The sequence below is a fragment of the Artibeus jamaicensis genome, unplaced genomic scaffold (assembly GCF_021234435.1).
Source record: "Artibeus jamaicensis isolate MK-2021 breed Jamaican fruit bat unplaced genomic scaffold, CSHL_Jam_final contig_467, whole genome shotgun sequence".
Classification (NCBI taxonomy): domain Eukaryota; kingdom Metazoa; phylum Chordata; class Mammalia; order Chiroptera; family Phyllostomidae; genus Artibeus; species Artibeus jamaicensis.
In genome coordinates, this window is record NW_026521845.1 from 793,141 (window position 1) to 813,028 (window position 19,888).

Below are 19,888 nucleotides of genomic sequence, written 5' to 3' on the forward strand. Positions count from 1 at the left end.
GCAGGAACACGGCCTGGATGAGCAAGAGAAAGCAATTCCTATGGTCCTGCCTGGCCCTCGGGGCCTCTGCCTCCGTCGTTGGTACATTTCAGAGCAAAATTTCTCCAGCGGCCCAGACAGAAAAAGAAATGGGAGGGGCCCTTTGGACCCAGGTTCACAGGCCAGATGACCAGTGACAGCGAAAAGCAGCCCACGTCCTTCCCTCCCCGACCCCTGGGCACCAGCCTCATCTGGTCCCAAGCATCGGCAGGTTCCGTTCACAGCCCGTTCAGAGAATTCCTGATTTTTTCGTGGAGTGGGGATCCGAACTCTCCCAGAAATGGTGGAACTCTTCCTGTGAGGATAGACGAAGGAGAGTTCTTAAGTTTCGAAGAATAAAAACAGTATTCGCTTATGCGTGGCCCCAGATGCTGTAGCTCAGGCCTCGGCACCTCACAAAGGATGCCCCTTGAAGTCACAGGGGGTGGAATTTCAGAATGAATAGCAGAAATTCGTGTTTTCCTTGCACCTCATCGCTCCCACGAGATGCTGCAGACCCGGGTGCAGGTGCGGAGGAGCTGCTGACCAGCAGGAGCGTGGCCCTCGCTGCGGGAGGCCCGAGGCCTGTGTCAGTAGGAGCGTCGGACTCAGTGAAGGCGGTCACTGCGATTTCCGGTTTCAGATAAACAGACAGAAAGCCACAGTGTCCTGGGCCCAGGCAGTGGGGCCAGACGGTAGCCAGCTCTCGGCTATAAGTCACATTTTTCTCTGAATTGGCCAGAAGAGCAGTGTGGTCTCCTGGGTGCCACTGACCCCCTCCTGGGAGAGCTGGGGTTGCAGCTTCCATAGCTAAGACCCAGTGCCTTCTCCTTCCCACCTGTAAACTCGGGAAACCAACAGTGAACAGCCGCCACAGTGAGCACTGCGGGTGGGGGTGGCTCCCTGCACAGCAGACCGGCACCAGTGGGGCGCACCTGCTTGTTGACCGGCTCCTCAAAGGCAGAACTGGTGTCAAGGGTCATTCTGTCCCTGGTGTGAACATCATCCCCGGTGGTACCTGGAAGGTAGCAGATGCTCAGTAAACATCATTCAGGGGATGCCACGGATACCGTTAGTGATACCTAATGTCAGCTTAAAGGATTTTTGATGGCATAAAGTCTCAGACCAAAAGAATAAAATTTAAAAAAAAACCATAGCCCTGGCTAATGTGGCTTAGTGAATTGAGTGCTGGCCTGTGAACCAAAAAGGTTGTTGGTTTGATTCCCAGTCAGGGCACATGCCCGGGTTGCAGGCCAGGTCCCCAGTAGGGTGGGTGTTCATGAGAGGCAATCACACATTAATGTTTCTCTCCCTCTCTTTCTCCTTCCCTTTCCCTCTCTCTAAAAATAAGTAATAAAATTGTTTTTTAAAAAGCTATACATTTAAAAAAAACAACAACAAGAGAAAAATAGTCATTGTTTTTTTCTAATAAGTGATGCTCTAAGCAGTGGGCAGAGGGAGGTTTGGGCGCTTTCCATTGTGATGATTCAGGGAGGAGTCCAGGCAGCTCTTCCTTGGGCCCAGGTGACTGTCACTGCTCTTGGGAGGACAGGGGGTTGAGACCCAACTCCGGGTTCTCTCAGAGCATTTCCGTCGGACCGTGCCCTTCACCAAGCAGCTCCTCGTCACTCCCGTCCCAGCGACTCTCAGTGCCGGGGGCAGGCCTTCCCAAACCCGCGGAGCCTCCTGGCCCCACCCGCCCAGGCTGTTTTCTGTGAGCGGCCCCACACTCTCTGTGTGTTCCTCTTCCTGTGCCTGCCCCCTCTTTTCCGGGCACTTGCAGCATAAGCTTCCGGAGGGGATGGGCCTCATCTGTGCTACCCACTGCAGCCCCATCAATCGAAAGGCATACAGCAGTCATTTAATAAGTGCGTTGTAGATAGACGGTGAGTGGGTGGTGAGTGCCAGAGAAACTGGAAAGGAAAGGCACCTTCCGTCACCATGGCCAGCCCCATAGAATCAAATGAACACAAAAGTCTTGGTCACAACGTCGGGGCGGGCAGTAGGGAGTAAGAGTTTGTAACAAAGACCAAACACCACAGGCTGCAGCCCCCCTTGTGCCCTGTTACAGCTGAAGGAGGTCAGAAGAACACCTGGAGCTCAGGGAAGGTCAGCCCTGAGACCCCTGCAGGTCCCCAGGTCCTGGGGCCACCTGGCATGTGGTCTCCACGTGGCCTGTGTGCAGGCCGCGAGTGGGGACCGGTGGAGCTGGCCGACCTGCCCTGCGGCATGGACAGCCGGGGGCACCCGCCCACCCACTCGGGGCGTCAGCGTTCTGGCCCCTGTCACGGGACTTCAGGTCTCTGGGGAAGAGCCAGAGCCTGGACCTTTGCCCAAGATTGTCACGTCCCCACCGCCCGTGCTCTGTATGGAGAAGGCGGCTCCTTCAACACGGTGGCAGGAAGGACAAGCGGTGGGAGTGGGGGTCTAAGGGAATCGGCACAGGCCACCAAGTAGGTTGGTCCTGCCCCTTCATTCTCTCTGGCCTGCTTGTCCTCTGGTCCTGGCCCCTGTCAGGTCCCCTGGGGCACCACTGCTGTCCTGCGAGCAGGAAGCCAGAAGGATTGACTCTGGGCTTTGAGACGCCCGAGCTCGGGTGAAGGATCATTGCTTTACAAAGGCGAAGAAAATCGTCAACTTGGCATTTCTTAGCGAAACCTGATAACAGTGCGTTTTCTGTGGAAACATTTATTCACTTGGGCGATTTTCAGTCTTTCACCTTTTCCTGTCCAGTGATGGCAGGAGGGGGGCAGGTGAGGGGTGTGCAGGCCAGGGTCGCCCTGCCCGGTCTCTGCCCCTTCCCAGAGCTGTGCAGTCTGCCCCCGTTCCTGAAGAACTCGGTCACAGGGGAGGGACTCAGTGACATAAGTACTTGCCACCTAGTTATGTAATTTCTCTGGACTCAGTGCAGAGCTCCTGCCTTAAGCAAAGCAGCCAGTGAGTGTGTTAGACATGAAGGCTTCGCCCCTCCTTCCCTCCCTTCCCCGGGGGCTGAGCCTTAAACTCCTGGTGAACGGCCAGGACCTGGGAGAGGGGTGGTCAGCACAGCCTCTGCCCAGTGCATCCCTTCCGGGGTTTCGGAGACCGAGCTCCCCTCTCCCTGACCCAGCTCCCCTCGAGCTTTGCAACATCCACGTGCCCCCCGGCCACCCCTTGGCCAGGACGAGCCCGCCCCATGCAGAACAGGCGGGAATGGTGGTTATTTACTTCCGAGAAGATCTCAGCACGTGGAGGGGTGGCGGGAGCAGTGCTGACAAATGCCCGCGACCAGGCTCCCTGCAAAGTGGACGTTGGAACCAGGGTGGGGGACTGTCCCCACCTTAAATGTGCAGCGTTACCAATAGAGTGTTCAGTTGAGCTGCAGCTGCTGGAGGTGGTTTGGAGCCGTGTGTGCCAAGTGGGCGCTCAGTGCCCCTCAAGGCCAATGCCAAGCGCTCTTCCTCTGGATGCCAGCATTTCGCAGCGACCCGAGAGGGCGGGGAACAGAAATCACAGGTGCATTTAGTTAATTATGTCCCTTACCTAATTCCAGGCTCTGACAGCCAGGTGGTCATTATTTTGATTGTTCTAATTAGTCAGATGTGTTCACATGCAGCTGCATGAACCACCTCGGGCAGGTTGGGAAAAGACAGGTTAGGGAAGCCCACTGAGCCTGTGGACAGTGTGTCCCCAGATGCACAGGCTCCTAACCAGGAGTAATGACGGATCACCAAGGTGCTGTGATGAGTGGAAGAGAAAGGAGCCTCCTCGGCCTGTTCGTACAGACAAAGGAAGGCTTGGAACAGCACGGGGTGGGAGGAACATCACGGGATGGGAGGGGGGTGTGGTGCAGCCGCGACAGCGCCGTCTCGATGAGCCACAGCACACAGGACGTCCCCTCTTTCTCTCCTGTTCCTAACGGAAGCGAAGTTAGTCTTCCCGTGTTCTCACAATAAGCTGACATTCCCGGCATCTCGATTTGGGCCGATCAGCTGAGACCACCGTTGCTCAGCATGCTCTTCAAAATTCCTGGTTACAGGGGTGGGTTGTGTCAAACCCTCTGTGCATTAAAAGCGTGCAACGCTCTTTACAGCGGGGCAGTCGCCCTGAGGAAGTCGGGCCCTGGTCCCGGGCAGTGAGACGCGGGCGGAAGGCCACTGGTGACATCCCCGTCTGTGCTGAGGCTCGGCTCCCCTCCCCCTTGCTCCCTTGGCTGACTTTGTACAAACCCCTGGTTTTCCAGCTGTCTCCTTTGGGTACCTGGAGCATAGTCTCCTCCTGGAGGAGAGACCTTTTGCAGGAAGGTCCCTGGGCCCTGCGCTACACCCGACTGACTCTGGCTTTGTTTTATGCAGATGAGTTCTGGTTCTCCGACGGGTCCTTATCAGAGAAGTCCAAGTGCGCAGACCCTGGCCTGATGCCCCTCCCGGACGCGGGCACGGGGCTAGACTGGTCCCACCTCGTGGACGCTGCTCGGGCGTTTGAAGGTAAAGATGCGCGGCCTCCGGGCTGGGGCAGCAGCTCCGGGACCGAGTCCCCTCTCGGGTCGCCCTGGTTAACGCGCTGGGTGCTTTCACACCTCTGAGGATGAACAGGAGCAGGAAAGGCTTGAGCTGTGAGGAGGACACTCCCCGGGAGATGTGGCCCCTTAGTGCGATGGACAGAGGGTCCAAACCTGAACTCCAGCTCAGGGACCAGCTGCAGCTGGGGCAGGTCCCTTTTCCTCTCTGACCCCCATTTTCTTGTCTCAGAGGCAGTGGTGAATATTTAGGGTGCAAACTACATCTCTCCTCCCAGTGAAGTGACAGGTGACAGAGGAGGGGGCGCCCTTTGGAGGGCGAAGCTCCTGCTGCTGGCGGCTTAGCGGTCTGGGGGCTGGTGGCCTTGGTGGACTCAGCTTCCGACAGCCTCTGCTCGACCCGAGTGGCCTCCACGTCTGGGCCTCCGCCGCCTCCTCTGACTGTGCCAGCTGATCTCCAAGGGCCCTTCCCACTGCCACACTCGCCACTGTTGCCGCTGGGATGTTAAAAGGTCAAAGTGGCTCCTTTTTCCAGCTTACAAATAAAGTCAGACAGACAAGGGTTACTTGCTTCCTGTGAGGCCCGGGCTCATGGGTGGGAGGTGAGGCAACCCGCGGCCTGGGATGACGCCTTTGCCACTTGCCGCTGATGGCTTCCACGGCCACAGCTCCTGCTCCCAGGCTGACTGGAAGGGATGGTGGAGGTGGGGGTCTCGGCAGGGGTCCGGGAGCGCGTGCAGTGCATCTGGGAGCAGCAGGCCCAACCACGTGACTCTTGTTCCTCTCCGGCAGCCCAGCCCCCCCGTCACAGGTGAGAGCAGGGCTTCGGGAAGTGAAATCGATTCTTTCCCAAGAAAGGCAGGTGCACTTGGACCTTGGGCTGCTGTGGAAGGTGGAGGTTTGCTGCACTGCCTGCCCCTCCCCCTCTTAAGCTTATCCTGCTGGGGGCCCTGCAGTGAGTTTGCACTAAGCGCTGTTGGTGCCCCCGGTACTCAGCTTGGGGCGGGGGTTGGGGCAGCGAAAGCTGCTCTCCAGCTAACTCCTTAGATGCCGGGGATGTCCACTCTGTTGACGGGCGGAGGGGGCTCTGTGAGGAGCCCATTTCCGCAGGATGAAACGTCCTTAGGGGGAGGAGTGGGACCGCTGCACAGAGCGCTTCTCCCTGGGCAGACTGGCAGCGCCCGCCTGCCGTGGACCCAGCCTGCTTCTCTGAGGTCCGATGTCCGGTGTGGACGGTACACGCCCCAGGCCCAGGGCTCCTTCCATCCTCACTCCGGCACCGGCCTGGGAGTGACCCAGCCCCAACGACAGGCAGGGACGCCACGTCTCCCTGTGTCCAAGGAGGCCCCGGCAGGAGGTGACGGCAGTTCCTCTGGCAGGTTCCTTACACACAGGTTCCCTTACAGTCCCCAGGAACACACAGGGACATCTGTTCTGCCCTGTGCAGTTCCCCCCCATAAGTGCTTGCCACACTGAATTCTGCTTTATCCACACGCCTGCCTCTTCTTACTAGGCGGTGAGTTTCTCGAGGGAAGGCGCGTATTTTATTTTCTCACTACTCACCTGCTCATGGCAGGACGGCGCACGGGCGGATGACAAGTTAGCCACGCCAGGCGCCGGCAGCCTTGAGTGACCCCGGCAGCCTTGAGTGACCCCGGCTCAGTGTGGGTTTCGGCCTCGGCAGTCCTTCTGCATCTCGTGTTCATTTTGCAGATTTAAAACAGTATTTACCAGCCCCCTCTGGGTCCCCCCTCGTTTGTGGCTACGCTCGGTTCCCCTCCTCCCCTTCAGAGTAAAATCTTAGCTCTGCAGTGGGTTTTTTCAGGGAGCTGGGGCTGGGGGACGAGTGAGAAGTTGAGGAAGCAGAACGGGCCGAGCCACAGCAACTGGGTGATCAGCCCCGGGATTCTGCTTGCAATCGCTGCTTTCCGGCTGGACGTGGGCCCGCGGACAAGTCAGGTGCCCTGACGTGCACCCTCGTGCCAACACTGAAGGTTCAGCAGTCATGTTCCGAGGAGGCCGCTCCACTGCGCTGGGCTTCAGTCTCTTGGTCGGTGCAGCGAAGACCTCTGCCCACAGCCCTGCAAGGCCTCCTGCCGCCCTAACGCTCCAGCCCCGTCCATCGGAGCGCAGTCCTGAGCTGGGGCCGGTGCCCTCAGAGAGCGGAGCAGCAGGCAGACGCGGTGTCCCCGCAGGCCGGTGCCTCCCGTGTGCGGGGGGAGGGCTGGACAGAGGGGGCGTGGGTTCTGTTCGCCACAGTTTGCTTGTCTGCCAGTCCCAAGGTCTCCAGATGATGTTTATAGACACTGCAGAATGAGTGTGTGTCATCTTTAGAAGTTTCAGTGACTTTCAGTGCTGCTCTGTAGGGCCGCATGCCACCTCGAGACAGCAGTCAGCTCCGGACGTTCCGTGGAGAATCGGCAGCTGCAGGCCCTCTGCTCACCGGCTCCTCCTGCGTCCCTGTGGCAGTGACTGGGTGTGAGTGGTCGCCTGAGCGACGTCCTCACTTCAGTGACCCTGTGCCCTCTTGTGATGACCGGACTTTTTGTGCCAGTTTTCCCAGCCCGTCCCTGAGCTGGACCAAAGACCCTAAAGGACAAGGCGGTCCAGATGGGTGCTGGCCTTCCTGGGGAGATCACTTTGTGAGGTGTGTAAATGCCACATCACCATGTTGTACACCCGAAACTAATGTGATATTCTACGTCAGCTGCAGTTCAAAAATTTTTAAAAAGGAAAGTCCCAACCCCCCAGGAGCTTATTAAGTTCTTACAGACTGAACAACTCAGGTGAAGATGCTTTTTGAACCAGGACCCCTGGAAGAACGCCGTGCCCATTCTGTGACCCAACTAGTCAGCACGCCAGAAAGCGGGCTTCGCAGTCTGGACCGTGCCTGACTGTGGAACTGAGGTCCCCGAAGTCCAGCAGTGTGGTGCATCCCAATCAGACACACCTCCCCGCCGAGCAGCCACATGCCTCCGCTTGCGGTGTATTTGCCTTTGTCTGAGAGTGGAAAGTGACGCTAGACACGTGAGTTTGAGAACGTGGGGCTCACTCCCCCATTCGAGAATGTAGCAAGCACCCAGGTCACCTGCCCAGGCAACGGTTGCTCAAACAGCTCACGCCCTGCCCTGTTGGTGCGGAGAGCAAGACGTCTGCGGCGCTCCTGGGGGGCGCCCTTCCAGGCCTCCTGTGCGAGAGCATGCCACACGGCCCCTCGGAAGCAGGACTCAATAGGAAACGTGAAATTTGGAAAATAGGAGATACTACTGTAACCATAATGACGCCAGGAAGAATGAAGGAACACAGACCAATGTTCTGGTGCGTGACAGTGGGAAAGACACTGCCTTTGAAGACCTGGGGGCGGCAGCCACAGAGCAGCCTCAGCCCAGGGCTGCTGTTTCAGAAACGCTTCCCGAAAGGAACGGAACTGGACTTCAAAGCGATGGTGCAGAAGCTGTGATTGAAAAGAACAGAGAAAGCAATTTTTTAAAGCTGGCAAATGAAATTTTAGTGTGATTTGTAAATTAAAAAAATCAACAATCAATTTTCTTTGTTGATAAACCAATGTAGATCGGGTCAGAAAATGAAAAGTACAAGGGGACAATATTAGAAATGAGAAAGGAACTTAGTATGAAGTCATACATAAGAGAGATTAAAAATTAAGGAATGTCAAGCATCTATTTAGGAATAAATCTGATCATTGGATACTTCTTGCAAGAAAGGGGAGGAAACCTAGAAAAAGTCCAAGGCCAAGTGTGCAGGGCATTGAACAAGTTACCCAAGATCATCCCTAGGTCCCTGATGTCACCCAGAACTGCCTCTGCAGTGCATTGTTCAAAGTTTCAAAGCATAATGATGCCCTTGTATAAATTTTTTTTAATTCAGAAAGTCTTATTATATAATAGGATTCTTTTCTGATAACATGCACACAACGAATTATAAGAGTCTTGGTCATTAATATTGATGTCAGAAAGCTTGAATGAAATTCAGCAGTACATTAAAAAGATTATTCATTGTTATTGGCAAGAGTTTAGCTAGTTTAATAAAAGAAAAACTTAATTATGTTACAGTAGATGAAGTAATTAAAAGTTATATCAGTTTCATAGAAAGACTGTATCTAATATAATTAGAACCTATTTCTAATAAAAATGAAGGTTAGAGAGATACCTTCTTTAAAGCTTAACAAAGGAAATCTTGATACCAAATAGTTGCACAATAATTAATAGGAAAACACCTACACGCATATCCCTAAATCCAGAAGCCAAACGGCTGTCATTTGAAACCATGTCTGTGAATTGTGTACTGGGATCCTTGAGGTTTCAACAAGCAATGCAAACAGAGAAGGAATACACTTCTGGGGTAAATAAACATTGTGGATATGCTTCCATAGCTAGAAAATGAAAAAGGTCAAAAGGAAATTATTAGAGACTATAAAATAAAGTAGGTGAGATAGTTTAAAATACATTTTTCAAGCATCATTTCAAGGCATTGTTAATTTTTTTCATTCATTTCTGTATAACAAACCAGCCCCAAACTGATGGCTGGAAGCAGCAGCGGTGTCCTAAGTCCCGTGGCTCAGATCGGGCGGGCTCCGCCGGCGGCTCTGCGCCCTGTGCTGGCAGCTGGGCGCTCTGGTGGGGCGAAGCCTTAAGGCGGCTTCACTCTCATCCACAGCGTCTGGCTGGCCGGGGCCTGGCTGGACTCCTGTCTCCAGCAGGTGACCGAACTGCTTCACGTGCGGCCGTGGGGACCTGGGGAGCAAAGGCAGACGTCGCAGCATTTCTCCAGACGTAACCTGACTATCGTACCCATGGCGTTTTATTGGACAAAGCAGGTCACGAGGCCAGCGCATTGCAGGGATGGCACGTGCCCACAGCCGCCTCTCCACGTGGTCTCTGCTACGACCGCAGCAGAGGACGCCTGGGATACATCAGCGAGATCAGATGATGAGGACTCCGGGAACTGAGCCATCGTCGGGATGGGAAAACTCAAAGGACACGGCAGCGACTGAAAAGACAGGAACGGCCAGAAAGCTTGGAGTGAAGGTGGCGGCCCTTCCTGCATTAACTCAGGCGCTTGCGAAATTTCGGTTCGGATATCCTTTAACGGCATCCGTTTGGAAAGTGGACGAACAATGTTCAACAAACAAGTCTATTATATATACATCAGTAGTTAAAACAGCATAATAATGACTCGGAATTATCAGTGAGTCTTTAAAGAAAGATGAAGAGCCCAGACGGAAGTCTGAATGTACTGAAGAGTTCAAGGGGCTGCAAGTTGCGTCCTCTATGTGGACTTAGAAATTAGAAAAGAAAAACGTAAAGGAAGGAAGAGTACCACATTGGAAGCATGGTGATGCTTTAATTATGGGACAGTGCGAACACACAAAATGTTATATGGCCAGGTAAAAGCATTTACATATATAGATCCTTTATGGACCCGGAGGAGAACGTTAAAATCAGTGTGGGAATATGGGGAAAAGTTGGTGATAAATGTGAAGGGTAAAACCGGGATATATCAAGCAAATGAAGGACCTTAACCAACAAAGAGCTTCAAACCCTGACAGACAAATGGCCAAGGACGGGGTGCACCATCCACAAAAGAGGAACCAACCATAATAAGTAAGTCCCTGAAAAGACGTTCATACATACACATGAAGTTTAACAACAATGAGCTACCAACTCACACCTTTTGAATATGGAAAATGATTCAACAACTCTGGGAAGGTGGTGACATTGTGAAGGCTATAAAATGATTCATTCTCTGTCCAAGCAGTGTGATGATACGTAGCTGGGGCCAAAAAATGTACCCGCCCTCTGACCAGAAATCCAGGTCCTGAAAACTTGCTTCCCGGAAATGATGCAAAAGAAGGGGGGAAAGAAAGAGCTTCCAATAGAGAAATACTGTCCAGCATTATTAAAACTTAATTAATAAGTGAACCGATATGAAGCCAAACTGTACCCAAAAGACTAATGTCAGGAAGTCGAGAGCGCCTTCCAGGTCTGTGAGGGAGAAGGGAGCGGAGTCCTCGGTGCTCTCCCACCCGGGCCGAGCCCCCCGCCCCTGGGCCGTGAGTAGGGACGCCTGGTGGGCTCCCGGTGCAGGCCTGCTTCAGTGCGCGCAGTCCTTTGGTTCGGCAGGGGTGAGAGACGGCCCTTCGCACATCGAAACTCCTAAATAAAATTGCACATGGCTGCGCAATGCAGCCCTCACTTTGTCACCTGCGCGGAGCCCATTATTATGTTTTTTACTAGGTAGACTGGTGGAAGGTGTAGGTGTTCTGAGTAATACGCGTACCAGGTCCCACCCGGGAGTGTGGTGGAGGGAACACGCCCAGCCAGAAGAGCGGGCTCTGGGCCCGCAGTGACGCAGGGCAGGGGAGCGGAGCCGCTTGAAAAGTTTCTAGGGTTGCCGGTAGTTCTGATTTAGCAAACTACTGGAAGTGGGCAGTCGGCGTGCTCTCCGGCACCTGTGGGGTGGGTGGCGCTCTTCCGAGCGAAAACTGGCTTCCAAGGTGCAATCACAGATGGGAAATGACGCGGGAAGCCTGCCCTCCCCTGACACCGGCTCCTCGTCCCAGTGGCGCTGGTGCCACCTCCCGTGGGCATGGGCGTGCGTGAACACAGACGCGGGCAGAGTTCGCAGCAACAATGTGCTTGTCAGGTGCCGCGACAGGACTGACGCCGTCCACGTAGGTGTATTTTCTGGAAACATGGGAGCTCACCCTTTCACCTCACTACGTTCTACATGCCCTTGGATTCTCAGTGTAATAAGCGTAGATGTTTGCGGTGAGGACGTTTTCGGTTCTGAGGCTTCAGCGTACAGTCGATGGAGCTGCTGCGGTTTCTGCTCTCTGACCCCAATGACGTCACTGTGAGTACACGTGTGTTGTGCACACACGTGCAGAAATGGGCATCGTGTGTGACTCGAGGGAAAAGCGATCAAACGGGAAAGAGAAAAATGAGGCGGCTCCTTAGATGAAGAACGCAGTTAATTTAATACAGTGAGTTGACTTAAATGATCTCAAAAGCAGGAAAGCTGTTTTAGGCCGAGAGCGGGGGATGTTCGTTAAATGAAGAGTCTGCGGCTCGCTGCTTTCCTGCTCAGAGGCAGATTCCAGACCGTTCCCTTTCTCCCTTCCTCAGCCGGCTGCAGACGGCCTAAACCGAGGCGTTTCATGTCTGAAGTGCAGCGTAACTTCTACTTTTCTTCCCTGGTGGTCATTTCAGTCAGCTTGCCACAATCAGAAGCAGAACCTCTGATTTCCTGAAGGTGGTTAAAGCCCCAGTGTCACTTTAATTCGTGGCCGTGGCAGAGACCTCCCAGGATAGCTGTGTTTGTGGGCCCGGTTGTAGGTTAGAGGAGCCTCAGGCTGGCCTGGCCTGCAAGGCTCACAGGGCCGTCCTCTGGTGCCCCACCCTGGGCAGACATGACGAGTGGCCCTGCCCTCGCTGCCCTGCCCCGAGGCCTGGCCAGGGACCCGGAGACAACTGGCCAGCAGCTGCTTTGCTGTCCCAGCTCTAGACTGATGGGAAATCGCCTGTTGACGGTTCTCCCTCTTCCCGGTGCTCAGTGCACTCAAATCAGAAACCGACACTAATCCGGGCGTTTCCGAAACACCGTTGGAAGGGATGGGTTGTTCCTGTGTGAGCCACGCCTGCCGTCCCCACTCAGCCAGACGGACTAGCACGGGAAAGAGCGGGTGGCTGTCGCCTCGCCACGCTGTTTACGCGACGTCCATCCACCCACGCCTCTCCCTCCTCACAGTTTTGTCTGTGCCATTTGGTCCCCTGTCGGTAATTACTGAGTCACTGAATATTTATCATCGCAGAAATAAACTGTGGGGGAATGACGCTTCCAGTGGAGCTGTTGGTGAGATTGGCTACTTGACAGAGCGAGCCGTTTGGTGCACGTTCCTGATGGAGTTGCATTCTGTTTGCGCTTCCACCTCCCAGGCTTCTCGGGCCCAGAGCGAGATCCTCTGCGTGGAAGCACATGGCCGACAGGACTCTCTGGCTTCTTTCCTCCTGAGCCCGGGCCATGGTTGCTCCCTGAGGAATGTCCGAAGGAGCGCCCCTAGCAAGTTCTGTTTCTGTCAGATGTGGGGCATTTTGTACAATAAGGTACAAATAGCTGAAGGGAGCAAGGACGTTTTTGTGCAGATGTTAGCACTGGGTCATCACACGTCACAGAGACAGCGGCTAAGTGCGTCATCACTGGGTCGGTGGGGGTGAGGCAGCGGAACTCGGGTCGCAAGTGAGAAAGCTGTCTTGTTTTGACATTTCCCCCCGTAGTTAAACTGACTGCGGAATAAAAATACAGCTGCTATTGGGTTGTTTTTTTTTAGTGTGAGGTGCTCCGTATTTGGGGCCATGACAGAGCAGAGGGTGACCTTGGGCGCTGTGGCAGCCCAGCCCTCCCTAGAGCTGCTCGCCCCCGGCCAGGACACCCGTCGTTCCTGCTCCTGCCTCCGCTGTCACATCCAGTCCCATGGGGAAAGTAGGCAGGGACCGAATTATGTTGATCTTAACTCAGTTACAGGTTATTTCATTGTATGCAGAACCAAACTGGGGACAGGTTGTCTCAGGGTGTCTAGTTGCAGAATGTTTGTTGTCACCGTGGAGAAGGTGGGAAGGGCAGAGGGCATCCTGAAAGCTTCACGGAAGTGTTAGCAGAAGCACAGCCGTGCACCTGTCGCAGGGGTGACATAGGAACGGGATGAGAGGCTGGAGGACGTGCTCTGCCAGCCCTCGTTCCCTGCACTCTCCGCGCAGCCCCCGGGAGGCCCGGGGCCCTGGCAGCCCGGTGTCCCTCCTGTGCTGCCGCCGGCCACCGCCGTCGTTCCCAATTAACAGGAAGTACAAGACCCTCCGTAAACAGACAGGCAGGCAGCCTCATTAGAAGGCGCGTCTGACAGCCAGAGGGAGACGGTGGGATGAATTAAGAACAGAGCCCCTCCGACGGGGACCCATTGGAGCTTCTCGGCCATTAATCAAATCATATGAAAAAGATGCTGCCACGTTAATACACCTGCTCTGTCCCTCGGATTCCCACTGCAGAAGCAGACGCCTGCTCAGGCACAGGGGGCAGAGGCACCAGGAAGTGCGGGGGCTGGGCATGGACAGTTAACTCGTCCTCACTCTGACCTCCACCTTGTCCAAACTCGGGACGCAGTTCTGCACGCCAGGCAGCGTCTCTGGACGCTCAGTCCCCAGAGCCGGGCCGATCTGGTGCCAGTTCAGGAGAATGTTTTATTCCCTTTCCTGCCTGGAGCCTGCATCACTGACCGGAGTCACTGGTGCCGAGAATAGACATGGCCCTGTGCTCAGACGAGACAGGTGGTCACATGGTCACAGTCACAGCTGGGCCCCTCGGGCATCCTTGGTGGGCTTCCAGTGCCAAGGTCAGTGGTAGCTGATCTCCCGCCACCACTCTCTGCGTTCCTGGTCAGGGTTATTTAAGCAAGCCCACAGTGGTCACGCAGTCTTCCTGTCAGATTGGCAGGCGTGTGGCATGCCCCATGTGTCTGTGGTCGACAGCCGTGCACCCAGCCAGGGCCGCTACATGCAAAATGCATGGTCTAACCACGCTGCTCAGCATTGCACCTCAGCGGCTCTCTGCTACTCCTGGTGTGGCGGAACATGTGCACATACAGGTGTGTACACGTGTGCACACACACCCATACAAGTGCACACGAGCCAGACTCACGGGACCCCATTACCTGAGCCTTGTGAGGGCCCCAGGGGCACCCAGATGCACAGAGACGCCCCCGTTCACTGGAGAATTCTAAATCTTATTCCAGGTCTTGACCCAGATGAAGAACTCGGCTTGCTCTATCAGCACACGCCCTACCTAGGTGACTGTCTGGGTCGGCCGCGAGCTCACGGTCGTCTGCACCCTTCCCTGTTTCCTGTGTCTGCACGTCTGCATGGCCACTGGTGCTCGGAGGGCTGGGTGTGCCCAGGGGAGATGTGTCTGAAGGGCGCTTCCCTGGGTTGGGGCAGCTGGAGGAGAGGTCGTCTCCTGGGGCCTGTTAATCAGCCACGCCATCATCCAGCACCGTTTATGTGCCACCGGCACTTTGGCCTGTGTCAGGGCACGGAGAGGAGAAAGCACGGTGGCTGCAGCCCACCCGGTGGCTGCTGAGACGTGCATGTGCCATGCAGCCCCGGGGCCGGCCGGTGACGTGCTTCCTGACTGCCAGCAGCTTGCCTGAGTCTGTTTCTCTTTGTCTTGTTGACTGGTTTGGGGGTATGGGGGGGTTTCATGTAATTGCTACATTCATTTCCAGAAATAGCCGTTCTGTTGCCTTGGAGCCGTCCCTAACCCTCCCTCCTGTGTGTCTCCCCTCCCAGACCAGAGAGTGGCGTCCTTCTGCACCCTGACGGACATGCAGCATGCACCGGGCTTGGAAGGGGCCCAGGAGCTGCCTCTGTGTGTCGATCCAGGCAGTGGCAAGGACTTCCTGGACACAGCTGAGTACGTGAGCTCTGCAGGTCCCCTGCCTTCCGCTGTTCCAGGCCCCCAGGAGTGACAGGGATCAGCTAACTGCAGACAGCCAGGCGGCCATGGCCATGGGGGCAGCCCTGGCCCCTCAGAGTCCAGAGAAGGCTCAGGGCGGGACTGACCCACTCCTGTCTTGCTGAGGTGGACAGGGCAAGCAGTACGACCACCCCGCTCTGTTGGCAGGACCGTGCCACGGTGTGCGGCATCCCCGCAGGGAGGGGGGCAGGGGCCCTGGGTCCGCCTCTGCCGCCGAGTCACCAGGACAGCACCAGACAGGCCCCTCGCCGATGAGCCTTCCACCTGCCGGCCGATCGCCCAAGGACACGTTCCGCCCTGCTCCTTGACCCAGCCTCATGCCTTCCCCTGAGTGTGTGTCAGGCTCGCCATGGCTTTCCCTTGTTCTTCCTCAGTCCTGTAACATTCATTCCTTGTCCCAACCTCTGTGTGAACTGCGGTGAGCATTGGTGTGCACGTTCACCCTGGCAATGGCAGAAGAAGGCAGATTGGGGGCATTGGATCTGCATCTGGTTCCCGGAACTGCATTCGGGTCTGTGTGGCCTCCACCACACTGACTGAGGTCACCTACCCTTTGTTTTCTTACCGGCGTACATGCCTGGAGAAGTGCTGAAACCCACTTGCATCAGTAGCCATTGGGCGGGTGGGGGCGTGGCCCCAGCAATACGCCCACTCTCCTACCTGATGTGATGCATTTATTTCCTTGCCGGGCTCCAAGCACATGGAGTGATTGTAGAGTAAAAATTCATGCACAGAAATGCTGACTGAACCGTCTTGACCTCAGTGCTCTGGAGCCTCTGGAATTCTGTTCTGATTTGCAGGGAGCAGTCCCCATCCACGCTGACGGGCAAAGTCAATCAGCTGGAGCTCATTCTCCGACAGCTGCAGACGGACCTGCGGAAGGTAAGCCACCCACCTGTTAGAAGCCGTACTCAGAACTGTTCTCTGCACAGCCAGCGCCTCACACCTCCCAGGGCTGAACCCCGAGAGAGCCACTCGTCCCCACCCAACAGTAAACAGAAAGGGAGGCTCCTGGGTCTCTCTCGGTCCATGGTCTGGTCGGCAGCTAATCTGCGTCATTGTGGTGGGGGGAGGCGAGAGGACTAACCCTGGGGAGCCCTCTGGGTGGTCAGACTCCAGGGCGAGGGGCCCACACAGTGGGCTCGTCGGTGTCAGCTCAGTGGGTGGCCGGTTGCACCCTCTAGAGTAAGCTGACCCAGGGGTAGTTACTTGTGGCCAGAAAGCCCGGTCTTTCCACTCGGCCGAGCCCCACTGAGGTCCCCCACCACCTCCGAAGCTGTGCTCCACCCATCAGCCTCCCCGTGTTGGGCCATGGAAGCGAGAGGACCCCACGCCCATCTGCTGAGCAGGGTCCGGCACTGCGGGTGGAGTGGCAGCTGGGGGATGTGGCCAGTGGACGCTGTCGCAGGAAGGGGCTCTCCCTGTGGTCGTGCTGTTGGTTAGAAAGGGGAGATCACGGCAGGTGTGAGTGCTGGTGGCAAACACTATTTGGGAAGGAAGTCCTGGTCCAGGGTAAAGCACACAGGGAGGGAGGGACCCGGCCTGGGGTCCGGGTAGGGACGGCTCCTGCGCAGTCACCTGAGCAGAGCATGTGCGTGTGTGTGTGTGTGTGAACCTGCTCATACACACATGCCCATACGTGCAGTCCAGACCCAGACGGGTTGACGGAGTCCTCTGGTCGTCGCTTTTTCTGTCCCAAACTCGGTGGTGGGAGGCATGTTTAAGGATGGAGGATAAGGTGCTGACAGGGGCCGCATGGACCCTGGGTCCATGGTAGGCGTACATTGGTTGGAGAGAGAAGTCAGCCAGTTCTAGAGTTCAGAGAGGAAACCAGAACAAGGAGTGCGAGAGACGAGGTCTCTGGGAGAGTGCAGCGTGTGATGCAACTGAGGGACCCAGAGTCAGGGCCGGGAGGAACGTCACCGCAGGGGTGTCGATGGGCAGTGAAAGCTAGGTCAGGTTGGTGGGTGCCAGGAGGAGGGGTTTCGGAGGAGCGAGGGGGCGGGGCTTGAAGCTAAGCAGTTGTCCGGCCAGCGGGGTTCAGGGTGTGGCCACAGGAGGAGGATAGGGTTCCACATAGCAGGGAGGAGGCAGTGTGGAGACTGAACTCCGTTTTTAAGTCGCCCACAGACACAACATGGGTGGGGGGGCAGGTGTTCTAGAATTAATGATGGGAGACACAGATCATTGCAGTGAGCAGGCGTCACAGGTCTTATAACCCAGCGTCATGCTTCTGGGAGAGGCGGGGAGTCTCGGGAGGAGCAGCGCCCTGTGCGGGGCAGCCAGGGCCAAGTGGAGTCCCCACTGGACCTCCAGGCCTGTGTGCTCCGGGGCAGCAGCGGGGCGGGGCGTGTCCTCGGAGAACCGGACTCGTTTACAGTGTAAACACTCCGGGAATTTCCAGGGAAGGGGTCGCGAGTTTAGAAGGTTTCGGTGACAGAGTATGAGTCCCAGGGGTCACAGCAAGGGGATCGGGGTCTTGGAGGGAGGGGTGGCAGCTGAGTCACAGCAGGCACGCCGCAGGGGCATCCTGACTGTGTTTTAGGAAGGAGAGTCCCTGGGATGAGGAAGGATCGGTGGCACTCGCACCTCTTGCAGGGACAGAGAGCGAGGGCGGGGGCGGACTGAGACCTGTCTTCCAGGGGAGTCGTCTCTTCCGGAAGCCGCCCCTCCCGGCTGGAGTCTTCCAGTGCAGTGGTGAGGCAGGTGGTCCTGGCTGGGAGCAAGGGCCGCTCCAGACCTGCCAAGGGTGCAGAGTGTCCCGAAGAGGCCACAGCCACCGCTCCCCCACGCCACTGTCCCACAGGCTGCAGTGGCGTCTGCGGATGAGGCGGTCCAGTTAGATCCCATTAAAAAGTAGCAGTTATGACCTGACAGGCCCTTCTGTCTGTCTGGGACAAGACAAAGAGGTCCCTTTCAGCATTTGGGAACTAAAGCTCACCCAGTACATTCTTTGTCGCTGTATGTTGGGAACTCCGGGTGTGATTCTTCTGGAAAATCTTGATTATGGCCAAATACTCTTTAATGACCACCTTTGGAGGTCTTCGTGGAAGCGTACAGTAGCGGGAAGCTTGGAGTTGTGCAGGAAGGCCTGGGTGCCCATGTCGTTACGGACGAATCGGCAGCTTCATTCACCCCAGTTTGGGGCGGTCGGGAAGTCGAGCCAGAGCTGCGCCTCTGCCAGGGACATTGCTCGTGACCCCTTACTAGCCCCCAGCTTTGGAGAGGGGGTGACTTAAACTGAGATCAGAACCTTCCTGCCTGACAGCCACCGTGACTTCCTTCAGGAGCCACGTGGCTGAGCAGGATCGTGCAGACCGGTTCACCCACCGCGTGGTTTGGGGGCAGAAGCGGGAGGTAAGGGGGAGGATGCGGGGCGCGGCCGCCCAGTGATGCGCCCGTTTCCGCAGGAGAAGCAGGACAAGGCCGTCCTGCAGGCGGAGGTGCAGCACCTGCGGCAGGACAACCGGCGGCTGCAGGAGGAGTCCCAGACGGCAGCTGCCCAGCTGCGCAAGTTCACGGAGTGGTTCTTCAACACCATCGACAAAAAGTCCTAGCCGGGCCGTCCCCGTGGAGGGGCCGCCGGGACGTGGCTGGCGGGTGGGTTCGGCCAGTCGCCAGGTCTCGGCTGTCCCGCTCCGTCAGCACCGCACCCCGGGCAGGAGGGGCCGCGCGCTGTCTCGGGGGCGCCGTGCGAGCGGAGGGAAAGCCAGCGTGAAGATGAATGTAACTCCCGTGTCGAGATGAATGTAACCCCGGTGTCCACTTAGACCTTCCCTTGTAGATGCTACTAAACAGTGCTCCGGCCTGAGGGGTTCACTGTCCGTGGAGCGGGCGACCTGGTGGAGGGCGGAAGCGGCTCACCGTGGCCTGGGCGTTAGTGTTGTAACATAGACACGGAAGCAAATAACCAGACATATACTGTAATGTAAAGGTGCTCTATTTTTCTGGATGTACAGTAGTTCTGTCTCCACGGCCACACTATCCTAGCAATAAGAGGGGCGTAGTCCAGAGTCAGAGCTGCTGCGTCGCGGACTGCGCAGCCCTGACGTGTCTAACTCTAGTTCAATGCAGTTCCTGTAGAGGCTTATTTATTTGCAGAAGCAAACGGTGCCTAAATATTCAGTGTTCTCATTTAAAAAGCAAGCAAACAAAACATACTCATGCCTTGTAAATGGCTCACTCCATAGTCACTCCAGTTGTAGTGCATGTCTGTGTAGTTGGCGCTCTGCTGGAGAGAGGGCCCGCTCACCCGCCGGGGCCCTCCCGCCCCGCGGGCCAGCGGGTCACGTGCACAATGCCAAATTACCTTTGTACAGAGGCTTCGATGAAGCAGCCTGTATTTAACACCCTTATTTAAGCTTATTTAACCTTAAAGCGTTAATTTTATAAACATGCTGTGACCTGCACTAGGAGGACAGGAGGGCCGTGGGAGGCCACAGCTCGGAGGGGACGGGGCGGGCCCGGCCCGGTGAGCCGGAGGCGCGGGGCACAGACGCTGTGGTAACGACATCTGGATGCTGCTAGAGACGAGGTCTTTGTATGGCTTTACCATTTTTAACTGTTCTTTTTGAACTGAACGTACATTTTGCTTTTTTAATAAATGTTTAAAAGAGTCCACGTAAGTGATGGTGTGGCCAGGTGAATGTGGGTTTTTGTGGTCTGACGTGTCAGCAGCCCGGGGGTGTGTGCATTTATTTCGGGTCACTCAGGGGCGTTCCCAAATGCTGCTCAGCCGCCTTCACAGCCTCAAACTGACCTGAAGCGTAGCTTGTACTTACTGGTAGCTCCTACGTGCCCGGCATCATTCCCTGAACTTCCCCTCCACCT

At 56.1% G+C, this 19,888-nt stretch overlaps 1 protein-coding gene across 5 annotated transcripts in view; it reads left to right on the top strand.

The window, feature by feature from the left end:
* SIPA1L2 (signal induced proliferation associated 1 like 2) overlaps window positions 1-19,674 on the top strand; it is a 186,136-nt gene extending 166,462 nt beyond the window's left edge. For 4 of the 5 annotated variants that reach the window (XM_037136745.2, XM_037136746.2, XM_053667307.1 and 1 more), the window contains 5 exons: window positions 4,353-4,484; window positions 14,319-14,372; window positions 14,872-14,995; window positions 15,859-15,940; window positions 18,469-19,674. In XM_037136745.2, the coding sequence (XP_036992640.2) occupies window positions 4,353-4,484; window positions 14,319-14,372; window positions 14,872-14,995; window positions 15,859-15,940; window positions 18,469-18,615 (539 nt within the window). In that variant the 3' untranslated portion in view covers window positions 18,616-19,674. The remainder of the gene's footprint in view (window positions 1-4,352; window positions 4,485-14,318; window positions 14,373-14,871; window positions 14,996-15,858; window positions 15,941-18,468) is intronic. The other variant, XM_037136747.2, reaches the window with a different exon arrangement.
* The last annotated feature ends 214 nt before the right edge of the window (window positions 19,675-19,888 follow it).